The sequence below is a fragment of the Phycodurus eques genome, chromosome 11, assembly GCF_024500275.1.
Source record: "Phycodurus eques isolate BA_2022a chromosome 11, UOR_Pequ_1.1, whole genome shotgun sequence".
In the NCBI taxonomy this organism is placed as follows: Eukaryota; Metazoa; Chordata; class Actinopteri; order Syngnathiformes; family Syngnathidae; genus Phycodurus; species Phycodurus eques.
In genome coordinates this window covers 1469270-1481865 of record NC_084535.1, presented here as the reverse complement: position 1 = coordinate 1481865, position 12596 = coordinate 1469270, and the positions used below count along the sequence as shown (strand labels likewise).

The window sequence follows — 12596 nt, the reverse complement described above, 5'->3', positions numbered from 1 at the left end:
CGCCAGGGATAAATTCCACAGATGAAAATCCACCATATAGAGGGACAACATGATTTTGTTTTAATATATAGTTTGACCAGTCCGACGAGTTTGAAAATGTATTTTTTAATCCGATTCGTCAATTCATCGAAAAAATAATCAACGGATGAATTGATTATCAAAATAAACGTTACTTGAAGCCCTGGTTCACACTGGTATGAAGAAAAATACAAGTTACATAAGGAAAAAACAAAAATCCGGGAATTCACCTGCACTGCGAACATAACCGAAAGTAGTGCAAATGCAACAGTGCGAGGGGTAGAAGAGGGAATGGAATGTCTTTTCGTCATAAATAGGCTTTACGCCATCAGGAGTTTTGGGGCCGATCAGAGAGTTTATATAAAAAAAATATATATATACCATACCATAACCGATCACCGATCCGTTCACAAGATGGAGCAATGCGTCTATTTCAATGACTCGTTCATTGACTATATATACACTTGTGTACTGTATACTGAGTAGCTTCAAAAATATTCTCTCATCAGATCATGTATTCTAATCAGTCAGGTCAAACCAACATTACAACAAGGCAGTAACTAACATACTTTATTGGAATGAAATTATTTCACACACACCGAAACAGAAATGCGGCATGCTCACGTACAACCGTTAGCGTGCGCGTGTACCTGCAGGGCGCTGTTGAGGAAGCAGCTGTTCTGTCCTGGCTCGTTGCTCAAACCTTTACTGGGCGCGATGGAGGTCACGGTGCGAGGCGTCAGCACGGCCGCCATCCCGCTGCCGGGCCCCGCCACGCCGCCCGCCGCCAAGAAGTCCCGCTTCCAGGACACGCCGGACGGCGCGCGTCTCAACTCGGCGTCGACCGCCGCGTCCGGGCGGCCATTTTGAAGGTCGCCCGTTCTGCCCGGGATTCAAAGTGCTCCGAATGTCACCGATCGCCGTCTTGGCGTCAGAAACAAACGGTCAAGGATGTCGTTGAGTTCCAGGTGGGAGCACGAGGAGATAATCCCGAAAATCCAGACGGGTTCGGGGTTTTAAGGCCGCAGATGATGCCGACTCCCAAGCGTTCCCGTCATGCTCCCTCGCCTTCCGAGAGTTGAACTTTCACCTCTCGGGCGTCCCATGGACCTGTGAGGATGTCCTGCGGGAGACGTAAAAAGAGTGTTAAAATACTCAAATTGCAAATCATCTTCCCCCGCTGAAGTGAAGGAAAAAGCCTTCATCCGTTCCAGCCTCCCCCCAAAAAATGTTTGGAATGTGTATTTTAAGGAGGAAAAATACTGTATTCCATAAAAACAAAGTAATGACATCATTCAAAATAGGTCAACAGTTTGTGTCGCGCTGCACCATTTGGTGTGCTCGCATTGGCCACATGGGGGCAGTATAAGCCGGCCCGATACTGTTCAACGAGCGATTCAGCTCCTCGGTTTTCCACTAATCGTTGTGTTATGCAGAGGATAAAGAATATGACAGTTATATTGTCTGTCTACGTGTTGCTGATGAATCGTTTGTGTTCAATCCGTTGCTTAAAAGGTGAAAGCACTGCAACATATATGCTAATTAGTGTTGGATTAATTAGCCGGCCATTCTTAAGGAAACGCACGGTGTAATTCTCTGTTTTATCTTGTTTACTTTTTAGAGTAAACTTCAGCTGGGAGTTTTTTTTAAATTGCGCTCTCTGGCAACCTGCTGCTGGTCGCGAAGTGACTCGACTTGAGCCGCTGCCATCGTACAGGCCTCGCATCGCAAGTCAAAGCGTAAAATTAGGCGAATGACAGTTCGTATTTCGAAAAGTGCAGAAATTGGGTCAATCGTATCTCAAGGCTTAAGGGCATACTTGTGCGGAACTTTTGAGATTCCACTGCACGTGAAGTTGAAAGTCCTTCAATCTCTTATCTTGGGAGTGCAAAGGAGTGGAGGAAATCCTCCTCCTCTTCCTCCTCCTCCTCCTCCTCAAGTAACAAGAGAAGCATTAAACGTATTTGCGCTGGCTGCTAAACAACATTCAAACACGCACATTAAATCCGGGAATGAAAAATAAAGACAGCCGTGCTTTCGACCGAGGCCAAGACGCTCGCAAATGCGGCTCCTGTCACGTCAACAGAACACAATGCAAACATTATTTGATCTGCATTTACACGCGACATGTTTGCTGTGTAAACATGTCGCATATGTTGGAGCAACTTGTAAAAAACACTAAACACACGTACACGCACAGCTTTGACATCTTTAGCAAACGACTATAGGAAGAATTATAAGTAGAAGTCTGACCCGCCATCAATTTTCTATAGCACTTAGAAGACACACATGTAATAGGCGAAAATATAATATTAAATATATATATATTTTTTTAGGATAATTTGACTCCTAAACTTGTTAAAACACATTTCTTAGTATTGCTTGTTTTCGCTCTCTGGCCTGCATTGTTCTCCAAATAAGAGGCACAGCGCGCTTGCTTCAAGCCGTTTGTCACTCCCAGTTGAAGTTTGCCGTAAAATAGACCCATGAAAAAAAAGAGAATTACACATTAAATATTAAAACACCAAAATATTCAACCAAACCATATAATTCCCTCTAAATGAAAGTCTGTTACTTTAATGGCTAACATATAGTGCAAAACACCATCGACTGGCTAGCAGAAATGAGCACTGATGTCATGGTAATTCTAAACCTTCAAACAACTACGCCTTTAACACACACACGAAGCAGCAACACATACAACCACAGTGTGCGTGTGTGTGTGTGTGTGTGTGTGTGTGTGTTGTGTGTTGTGTGGAGGTAACACACAGGTCAGAGCGGAGGGAGGTGGCGAGGGATTATCCTGATCTGTCTGCACAGGATTAGAGCGTCTGTCTGCAGCAACTCGGCTAACGACTTTGTTCACCTAATTAGCGGTGACGTGCTAGTTAGCTAGCAGCAGCTAATGGCGCACGTGAAGGAACAGAGGGCGGCGGGCACGCCGATTAGGTTCGTTACGCTCAACTAAACGGCTTCAAAACAAACGAAGTGAATCAAAGTGGCAACCAAGGACACGTTTGGGAAGACCTGCGAGCCTCAAGTGAATCTGGAATCTTTGCTGGGGTGTAGACACTTTCGGAGTCATAAAAGACTCCAAACAGGACAAGGTGTCCCCGCAGGATACATTACGTGGTTTTTTTTTGGTCAGGAGTGTCACATCGTAATGCTGATCAAATAGGGAAAACAAGAAAACTTTCAAGTAGCTAGAGGGGCTCCCTGCGGAACAACGAGAAATTCTGGCATTGAAATATTTCATCTACTAATTCCAATGTACTGTTTTTGTCAGGACAATTCTGTTTTTCCATCTTCTTTGAAGCGATTTCTGTGGTTCAAAGCACATCTTTGCCGGCATACGTCGCTTACACTAACTACATCGCTCCGAACAGACAGGCTCATTTACAAAAAGCACAGCGAGTGTTGCCAAGTCGGCAATATATTTCGCCAATTTTACAACCCCGTGAAGCAACTCTTAAAAAATGTAAATGAATTTTTAAAAAAGCAACTAGCGACTTTAAGTCACCCGCTGCCGCGGACATTTCTATTCTTCTGGAATCCAACCGGTCACTTCCGCTGACGAATATATACATCAAGTACTTTTTTCAACAGGTAGACGTGGAAGAGGGTCTCGCCGAGCTTGTCTGGGAAATTCCGGTTTGTAAACGACTGCGATGACAAACAGACGCCAGTAAATGGCAGGATTTGACATCAGCACAACTTTTGTGGAGAAGAGAAAGGTTAGGAGGTGAACCACAGCTGCTCAAGTCCATTATGAGCGAGAGAAATGGCAACATGTTGGAAGTCGTATGTCGCTGTAAGAAGCACTAGAAATTGTGTGTTGCGATCGCGAGGAAAGACGGCGTTTATGGAGCGAATGGCATACTGCGTGTAAAAAAAGGCGCTGACGTTCAACGGTGAGTCGGCGTCCCTCGCGACGCTTTTCGTGGTTGTCGAACTTTGAATAAATGATTTCGCCATCAAACGTTTGCCTTTGTTTGGCTTGCTTTTGTTTGACAGTTCGAGCGCACATTATAGTTTGAAGTGACCGACAAACGAGTCGGCTCAAAGCGCATCCGGCCCGCGTAGGCCGTTTGGTACCGGGTCACACGCGCACTGGATCCAAACTATTTTATTGATCATCGGTGTCTGAAAGGAGTTTGATTTGCAAATTCAGGTGCAATCCGTCCGTGCCAAACCGCTCATCTCGCGTCACGTGAAGGCTATAGAAAAAAGTAAGCTCACAATGTAGCATCCATCCATGATCCAGTTTCTATAAAAACGAGGGAAAAACATCTTAGGGAAGAGGAAAAGGCCAAACGATGAGACAGAAGAAGAAGAAGAAGAGCCTACAACTTCCAACATTCCAAAGTCAATTTCAGCAATCACAATATAAATACGGTTTGATCTCACAACATGAAGCCTACGGAAGATCGGAATTCGATTTACTCGTACTTTACAGTGGACTTTACAGCCGTGCTGGCCAATCAGAGAGCTTGGATTTCTCCAGCTGGTTCGAGGTCATTTTCTCTCTCTCTCTCTCTCTCTCTCTCTCTCTTTCCCTCCCGCAAGAGCTGAAGCTGATCTGGCACTAAACTGGTTATGTAAGAAAACACCAGCGCGCACGCGCACGCAGACGCGCTGTAATCGCCTCCGATCGGCCAGGCCGGCCGAGCGCCACGCCGGCGCGGCCGTCTGGCATCTGCTGGGAACGCTGGGATGCGGACGGTGGACAAGGGCTAGACAGACGGACGGCCGAGCGTCCTCAGCACTGGCGTCTCCCAAAGGCGGTGAAGGCATCAGAGCAGGAGGCCAAAGAAAACACACCTAATAAGCGCACACACCCACATATTTTGGAACTTATCCTCCATTATTCTCTGAAAATGTACCTAATTAATTGTTTTTGTGCGCAAATCTAATATAAAAGTACTGCTTTGGCACCGGCGTCACAGTGGTCGACTGGTTCAAATCCCGGCCCCGCCTGTGTGGAGTTTGGATGTTCTCCCCGTGCCTGCGTGGCTTTTCTCCGGGCACTCCGCTTTCCTCCCACATCCCAAAAACATGCACGGTAGGTTGACTGAAGACTAAATTGTCCGTAGGTGTGAAATGTGAGCGCGAACGGTTGAGGTTAGGGGGGCAGCGCCAGAACCGACACGGACGCTGACATTGAGCAACACTAGCGTCGGACGCAAACGGCAACGTGGCAAAAACTTCCCCGCAGTTCCGGCAAGGAGTAGTATTGATGATGTCATCTTCGTCCTTGCCAATCCTGCGAGACGGAAATGAGGGACTCGCCACTAAGGACCGAAAAAAAAGGGATTATCCTTTTCAGGAATTCATCAAGCTCGTATCCTCACAACTTCTTAAATATGTGCCTAGAATTTCCCTCTCTCGAGTCAATGTTAAGTCGGCAGTGACCTGGTTGGCAGGCGTTCTTGGAGGGGGAAGATTCGGGGGCCTCATGAGGAAAAAGGACAACTCGCGAAGATCCCCGCCGCCAAAACAACTCGGCAAGAACTCGGATGACGACTTCAAACCGGCCGACGAAAAGGAGGAACTCGCTTCCGCCGAGAGAATATTGAGATGGCGAAAGTGTGTCGCCGCTGGCCGAGCGCGTCGAGCCACCACGCGGGACTTTGCGCAAAATTGAAGCTTCGGAGCCGAAACTCCAGAGCCGGCCGGCGCCTTTCACGTGTTCCACGACAAGTGTGCGCGCATAGTCACGCGGTATCGCGCAATTTTGATAACCAACTTACAAAAATAGAGCGGCTAACCGTGGCACAAAATGTCAAAGGTTGCTCAGTCGTGTTTGACATTGGATGGTTCATATTTGACAGTTTTGAAGGGGCTGGAATCGAAAAATCAGGCCTCACATTTGGCTCGCCTCCGGAGTCGGCCACGCCCATTTATTTTGCGGCGCGGACGTGTTTGACGCATCGATTTTTTGGACACGGATTTCACGGCACCAAGTTATTACCGTGGCCGAGTTCTGCTAAATGTTTGCCGTCATGCTAGCGCCACCGCGATTAGCCAAACAAGTGAAATGTCGTGAGCCCGATTTTGGCACAGAAGAGTCTGCCCATGGAATTCGGGGCCGTTTTCTATGTCACCCGACGCCTCCTGAATCATCGTTCCACGGCACGACAATACAGTACATAACGGCGCGAGGGTCCAAACGGGCACTTTGCCGGGCCGTTTGGAACGTTGCCGCCGGAAAACAGACAAACAAAAAGAGCGCAGCAATTCCCAGGAAAGCACACAAAAAGTCGCACATTGTTCTCATTGTCCCGCCGCAGCAGCAGCCGCTTCTGTCCACCGGTACGGGGGGGCAAAGGTCAGAGCGGGAGGAGCGCTGCCGCCCGTTTCCCACGGACGCCGCGCCACAAAAAAAACCAGCGACGGCACCGCAGGAGGTCTGTGACGTCACCGCTCCACGCGAAGCGCCGATTCCCGGGAAATGATCCCGTCTCACGGAGTCATCCGGCGGCGCCAGATCGGGTGAGTGCGGGTTACGCTCGTCCGGCCGAAGGAACCGACGACTTCGCGAGCTCCTTTCTTCGTCGCGGAGGTCGACCGAAGCGGGTTCTTGTCGTCGGCCTTCGCTCCTGGACGCCCGCTTTTTGGAATCGGGGCTTGCCGATACACATTTTGCAATGTTTCGTGGCGATTCCCCTACCGAAGCCAGAAATGCATCCGACCGACAATGACGTCATTTCCAAAATGGCTGACGACAACGCTTTTTTTTTTTTAAAGACACCTTCAAACAATTAGTTCAACTACAAAGCGTGAACATTTTTGCAACCCCTGCAAAAGAAATCAAGTTAAACGAAATTGGGCTCATGACTTTTGGACCTTTTCTCCAAAATCTCACCATATCGACAAAGCTGTTATGCTGCCCCAAGAAAGACATGTTCCCCACCAATCCTAGTGGCCTTTTTGTGCAAAATCCTCCCAAATAAAGGAAGCTTTATCAAGTCACCGCTGAAAAATGTCAGTTTTCTACGAACAAAAACACTTTCTTGGGTCGAAACACACATTCGCGACGATCATGGCGCCGTACGACACGAACGTTGCCGTTCATTAACCTTCGCCCGAAGACAACATAAAGCACGTTTGAGCAAGTTGGGCTTCGACCCGCGACATCGACAGGAAGTGCCCTGAGCCGTTGCGCGGGTTGGGTGACGTCGTTTATTGGCAGATTTCCGCTCTTTTGGGGTCAGCGGGGCTCCCCTGTACACGACGGATGCACTTTGCTGCCCTCCGATGGCCAGCGGCCACACAACCATTCTGCACACATTCTTGAATTCTTCCCTTTTCATTTGCCGATGTTATTACGAGTCATGCATGAATAATATTATTGTCTGTGTTGGTGAACTTGCGAGAGCTATTTTTGCGAGGGACAAGCCCGTTCGAAGTGATTTCCCTTCATTTCAACGCAACGCGGAGAGCGAGTGGGAAACAAACGCGGCGCTAAAGTTGCGACCGCAGTCTGTCTGACTCCATTCATCCATTCATCCATTCAACAGCCACGCACATGACATGAATGATCCTAAGATTCGGCAAAGCGGCCGAACTGCGCAGCGAGCGTTTTTTCTCTCCGCAAATGCGTCACGCATGCGTCGCGATGAATTGATTCCCGTCCGTGTGTGGACGCGAGCACGGCGAAACGTTTCGGTTTAAGGTTTTTTTTTTTTTTTTGGTTGCCGACCGCGAAAGTCCACGTGAAGGAGGCGACGTTAAAACGGCGAATTTGTCAAGCGAGTCCGGCGCGGGGCTGCTTCGTCGCCCGACTAGCATGACATCACTTCCAGCAAACTTCACCGGGAGGAGAAGCAGCGGACGACGGAGGCACGGCGGCAGGGAGGCACGGCGGCCCGGCCCGGCCCGGCCGCCACCTTCGTCCGCTATTCGGGTTCCAGCGTCGGCCGGCCTAACGTCTAACGTCGCCGCGTTCGGTCGACCGTCCGGGCGGGGGCCGCTCGTTCTTCGTCCGGTCCTGGCCGGCGGCGGCGGCGGCGGCGGCGGCGGCGGCGGCTCACCTGAGGCAGCGGTCCGGGGAAGAGAGCGGGGGACGCCGGCTGGTTGTTGCGCAGATGCCGGTGTCGCTCCAGCGGGTCCGGACGTTCCTGGTGCGAGAGGAGGAGCGGGAAGGAGGGGGCGGGGCTACTACCTGCGGCGCGGGCACGAGCACGCGGAAGGACGGAAGCGCGCGTGCGTGTGCCTGAGTGTTTACCTTGCTTTTCTTTTTTTTAAGCTAATGTTTGCAACCATACGTTGCTAATTTGTGCGCAGTCTGCGGACTTTTTCTTATTTGTGTTGGATGTGTGTGTGTATCTTTAATGTTGTGATGTTCATTTCACGTGTCTGCGTGTGAGCATTAGGGTGTGCGTCGCGGCCTACAGCAGCTCCATGCGAGTGGTCTCATTTTGTATTTGTGTTGGTCGCGTTCAATAAACGTGAAAATGCATCGGCGATAGTGGCTCTCCTTGCCCGCATGCCAGGGCATTACGGTGCCTTAATGACTCATTTTAGGGCTGCAAGCAACTATTATTTCGATAATTTGATGGATCCTGTCGATTGTCTGTCGATTGATCAATGAATAAGATAAAAACGAAAAATGGTCACTTCATTCAAAGTGCATGAAATGCACCAACATGAGTTGATTGGAAGTCAAATACTGGTTTTGTCATAAAAGCAGATGTTTGCAAATGTTTTATGTGGATGAAAATGGATGGATGGAGAATCGATCTGCTTTCCTGAAGGAAGTCAGAAATGGGAGATTTACTTTCCAGAGGCTGAAATTCGGACAATTTAAAGTTAGTCCCGAAACGATGAATTGATTCTCCAAATAGGGTTAGGGTTATAGGGTTAGTTAATAGGATCAATTCATCGATGAACGTTCGCACCTCTACTCCATGACTTTGTTCATCAAGAGGTCATTTATGAATGCCTACTCTCGTGACTTATTATTTTATGAATATTGTCCTCTACGAATTTCCATCCGTTTCAAAACGCAACGGTGGCCCTTGAGCACCAACGTTTAGCCGGCCACCCCCCGACCCTGCAGCGTCTCGAGCCACGTCGCATCTGTGACGTGTCCGTCGCGCTCGCTCGATCGGACGGGAAACGCGCCGGTGGGCCGGCGGCGCGTGCCGGGCGGGGTCAGTCGCTCTGGCAGAAGAACTGTCAAAGTCCAAAACTGAGTGTTGTCCGGAAGAAAAAAAAGCCACCCGGGGCATCCGCTTCCCGTTTTGATCCGACCAAACTCCGAAGCGACGAGCACGATGTCGTAAAAAGCGGCGTAGACGAGGAGAGACGTGATGAAAGTGTTTTGATGCTCCTTTGTCCACTTTTACCGCAGCAAAGCACCCGGGGTTCAGAGGTCACAGCATGGGGAACCCAGCGATTTGTGGGACGCTGAAGCGCGAACGCAGATGTTGGTGAAAAAAAGAATTTGCTAAATGAAGAAATATGTCGTTATTTTCCACCCAGGCCTCATTAGCACGTTGACAAAAAGGGATTGTTGTCATCGGCCGTATTTGCTCAGCAGACTAAAAAACGGAGTCCCACAGGGCGCCCTTCTGGCTACGTTTCCTTTTTGATCTATTTTCTCTGGCTTGTCAACATTCCTATGTGACTCTAGGGCTGGCTGGGCAATATGGTCTTAATTACTTTTGGGCAAAAATCCGACTTTTTTTTTGAGACATAAAACGAGCCGTCCAACTGCATGGCTCGGGTGGTCCGCGTCGTGTCGCCAGCTCTCTCGTGCTCTTTTCAGGCGACTTCTGCAAAATATTTGCGGCTTGGAAGCACATACGACGGGTCAAAAAGTTTCCAACGTGGATAAACGACTGCTTTTATCAAGCAAAAATGGGCGCCAAGTCTTTGGGAATCTTCAGTGGCCTCGACTCCACCGGGCTCCTTTCTCGCAAGTTTTTTTAAATAGTCGCGAGCCCATTTCGAAAAGTTGCTAAATAAAGGTACAAAGTTGTTAAGTTTCCTTTCCTAAACAGCAGTTAACGACGGGAGCGGCCCGATCACAGCCACTTCGTGTATGTGCAATTTATGCCGCTTATTCATCCGTGACGGAAAGAATTATTATTCATCCTTTGCGGAAGACAAAAAGGTTCAACGGGGCAGCAGGAGCTCAGCAGTCGGGAACCAGACGGGCACGGGGTGTAGGCCTAGCGAGCTCGCTTAGCTAGCTAACTGCGCCGGTTTACTGATGCAAATGACGGCGCCGCTTCGTTCTTCGAGGGCAGAGGACGGACGGGACTCGTGCTGCCGATGCCCAAGTGCGCCACCGCGGGCTGTTTTAGCCACGCGCCTAAAACAAAGCAGGAGACCTCAAATGGTGAAAAACTGTTGAATGCTATAGCGCTACCAGTGAGTACTAGTTCCCAGTCTTTGCACGTTTTCCGTGATTATCTCGAGGAGAAGCGCTACAGAAAAGGGATGGATGGACGGAAAACGTACGAGGGATGATCATACGTAGACTCCGTCACAACATCCATTCATTCTGACGATAGCGTTCTCAGAAACGTCTCGTGGAGTCAACGCGTAAAGCATTCAAGAAGACCCCAAAATGAATGACTTTCAAATTGTTACTTTCAAGGGAAAAAAACGTCGGGGTTTTTTTTTTTTGAATCCTCCTTCCTAATACAGGCTTGCATCACACAAATAATGACTTTTGAAAGTCAATGTTTGCCTCCACGTCCCGACAGCTCGCATATGGTGCGGCGACGTGTGCGGCGACGTGTGCGCGCGTGTCTCACATGACTGCAAGAGTAAACATTACAGCGCAGCCGATGATGTCATCCTGCAAGCGCACGCGCACTCTCACAAAGGTCTGTGTGTGCGCGGGTTACACTTTCGCAGAGACACTGACGAGCTCTCATAAAGGTTGTCATCATTTTTGCATATTTTGGCATCAAACTAAAGGCCTGCGGGCCACACGTGGTCCGCCGCATGGCTTTCTGAATGACGCAATGAGATGTTTTTAATCTGCTGCTAAAAACAATAAAACAAAAACAAAAAATGGACCGGTTTCCAGCTCATGTCAGGCACACGCAGAAAAACTAGCACTCCAACTCCCATTCGCACCTCAGGACCATTTACACCAATGTTCATGTTGTGGAATGTGGTAGAACATGCTCACGGGAAGGCCGGAGCTCAGATTTGAACCCGGTACTTCACAACTTTGTGGCAGACATACGAACCACTATCGCACCGCGCAACCTGTGTCACAATAATGCACTCTGTAAAGCGCAATGAAAGCCTCACGGTTGCCTACGGCTTCTAGTTTCCATGGCGATGGAGTAACGCCATCATCACAATGTAACGACGCTGAATACACGCTCGGTACCGCGACGCTCACTTTTGACTTTTCGCTGTCAGAGAGCAACTCATCGATTCCTTACTGCGCTTGTAGTTTAGCAGGCGAGACGCAACATTATGGGAGTGGCAACATCCTCCCTTGTAACCATGGTAACCAACATCAGGCACCATTAACCCTTCCTTCTTAACTCCTCCGCCATCATAAAAGTCAGAAAACCAACAAAACCGTTAACATTGCAAAAACTCACAATCTTACCGAGAATCTTTTTCTTTCCAGTCCAAACGAATCGGATGACAGTTCAAATAAAACTCACCACCTAAAAAGTAACTTGTTTTTAGACGATCTTCTCTTTTTTACTTGAAGCGGAGGGGTGGGGGGGGGGGAATTGTCATGGGCTAATTTGTATTTTTAATTTTTTTTTCTTATGACAGTGACACATTTCTCGACTTATTTAGTGCTTGGAACAAGTGAATATTGTCTAAAAACAAGTTACAGTAAAGTGTCATCAGACTAGTTTGGACTAGAAAAATCAGACAAATATTCTTGGTAAGATTTTGAGTCTGTGAGAAGGCGAAGTGTAATCAGGCATTACCAATGAGCTAATGCTACATGCTAACGCTCATGAGCAGGCTCACCGTAAAAAAAAAAAAAAAAAATGTAACGAATTCAAATCAACATTTCCTTCTCATCCAAAACCAATTAAGAATAATGAATTCACCCCTGACGCTGAAGTTTCTGCTCGTCATTAACAGATCGTTGTTAGCTTAGCACACTTGATTCTTGCACAAGCCCGCTGACATGTTAGCGTTTCTCCTCCCATCCGAGCGCTTGTCCGGACGTTATTTCATCACAGCATTCCGGACACAAATGCGCACACACACACGTACACGCGAGTGCAGCTCTTTGTGTGAGAAAGGCCGACACGCACACACCCACACATACGTTTAATGACAGTTTATTTCGGGAGCGTCTCCCGTAGCGACCGGTCTGAGTTCGGTCGCCACGGTGACACGGTCGCAAAGCAACGGAAAGCAGACGGAGAGAAATTGAGCGAGAGAGACTATAGAACAGAATCAACTTCGGTTGTCCTCCTCAGAGTTCAAAGGTCGGCCATGCCGGGCCTCGGGGGTTTCATTCAGTGGTGTCACATTTGGACACTTCAATTTACTTTGCGTGACTTTGACTTCAACATTTGCTGGAATCAATCTCAACTTGGTCTTGTGTTGTCGTCTGTGAAAGAAATATA

At 48.5% G+C, this 12596-nt stretch overlaps 1 protein-coding gene across 1 annotated transcript in view; it reads right to left on the bottom strand.

Moving 5' to 3' along the window:
- Positions 1-4812, bottom strand: part of LOC133410055 (inactive ubiquitin carboxyl-terminal hydrolase 54-like) — a 29480-nt gene extending 24668 nt beyond the window's left edge. The window contains 3 exon segments of the mRNA XM_061690785.1: positions 669-900; positions 1087-1141; positions 4629-4812. Coding sequence (XP_061546769.1) covers positions 669-900; positions 1087-1141; positions 4629-4812 — 471 coding nt within the window.
- Between the last annotated feature and the right edge of the window lie 7784 nt (positions 4813-12596).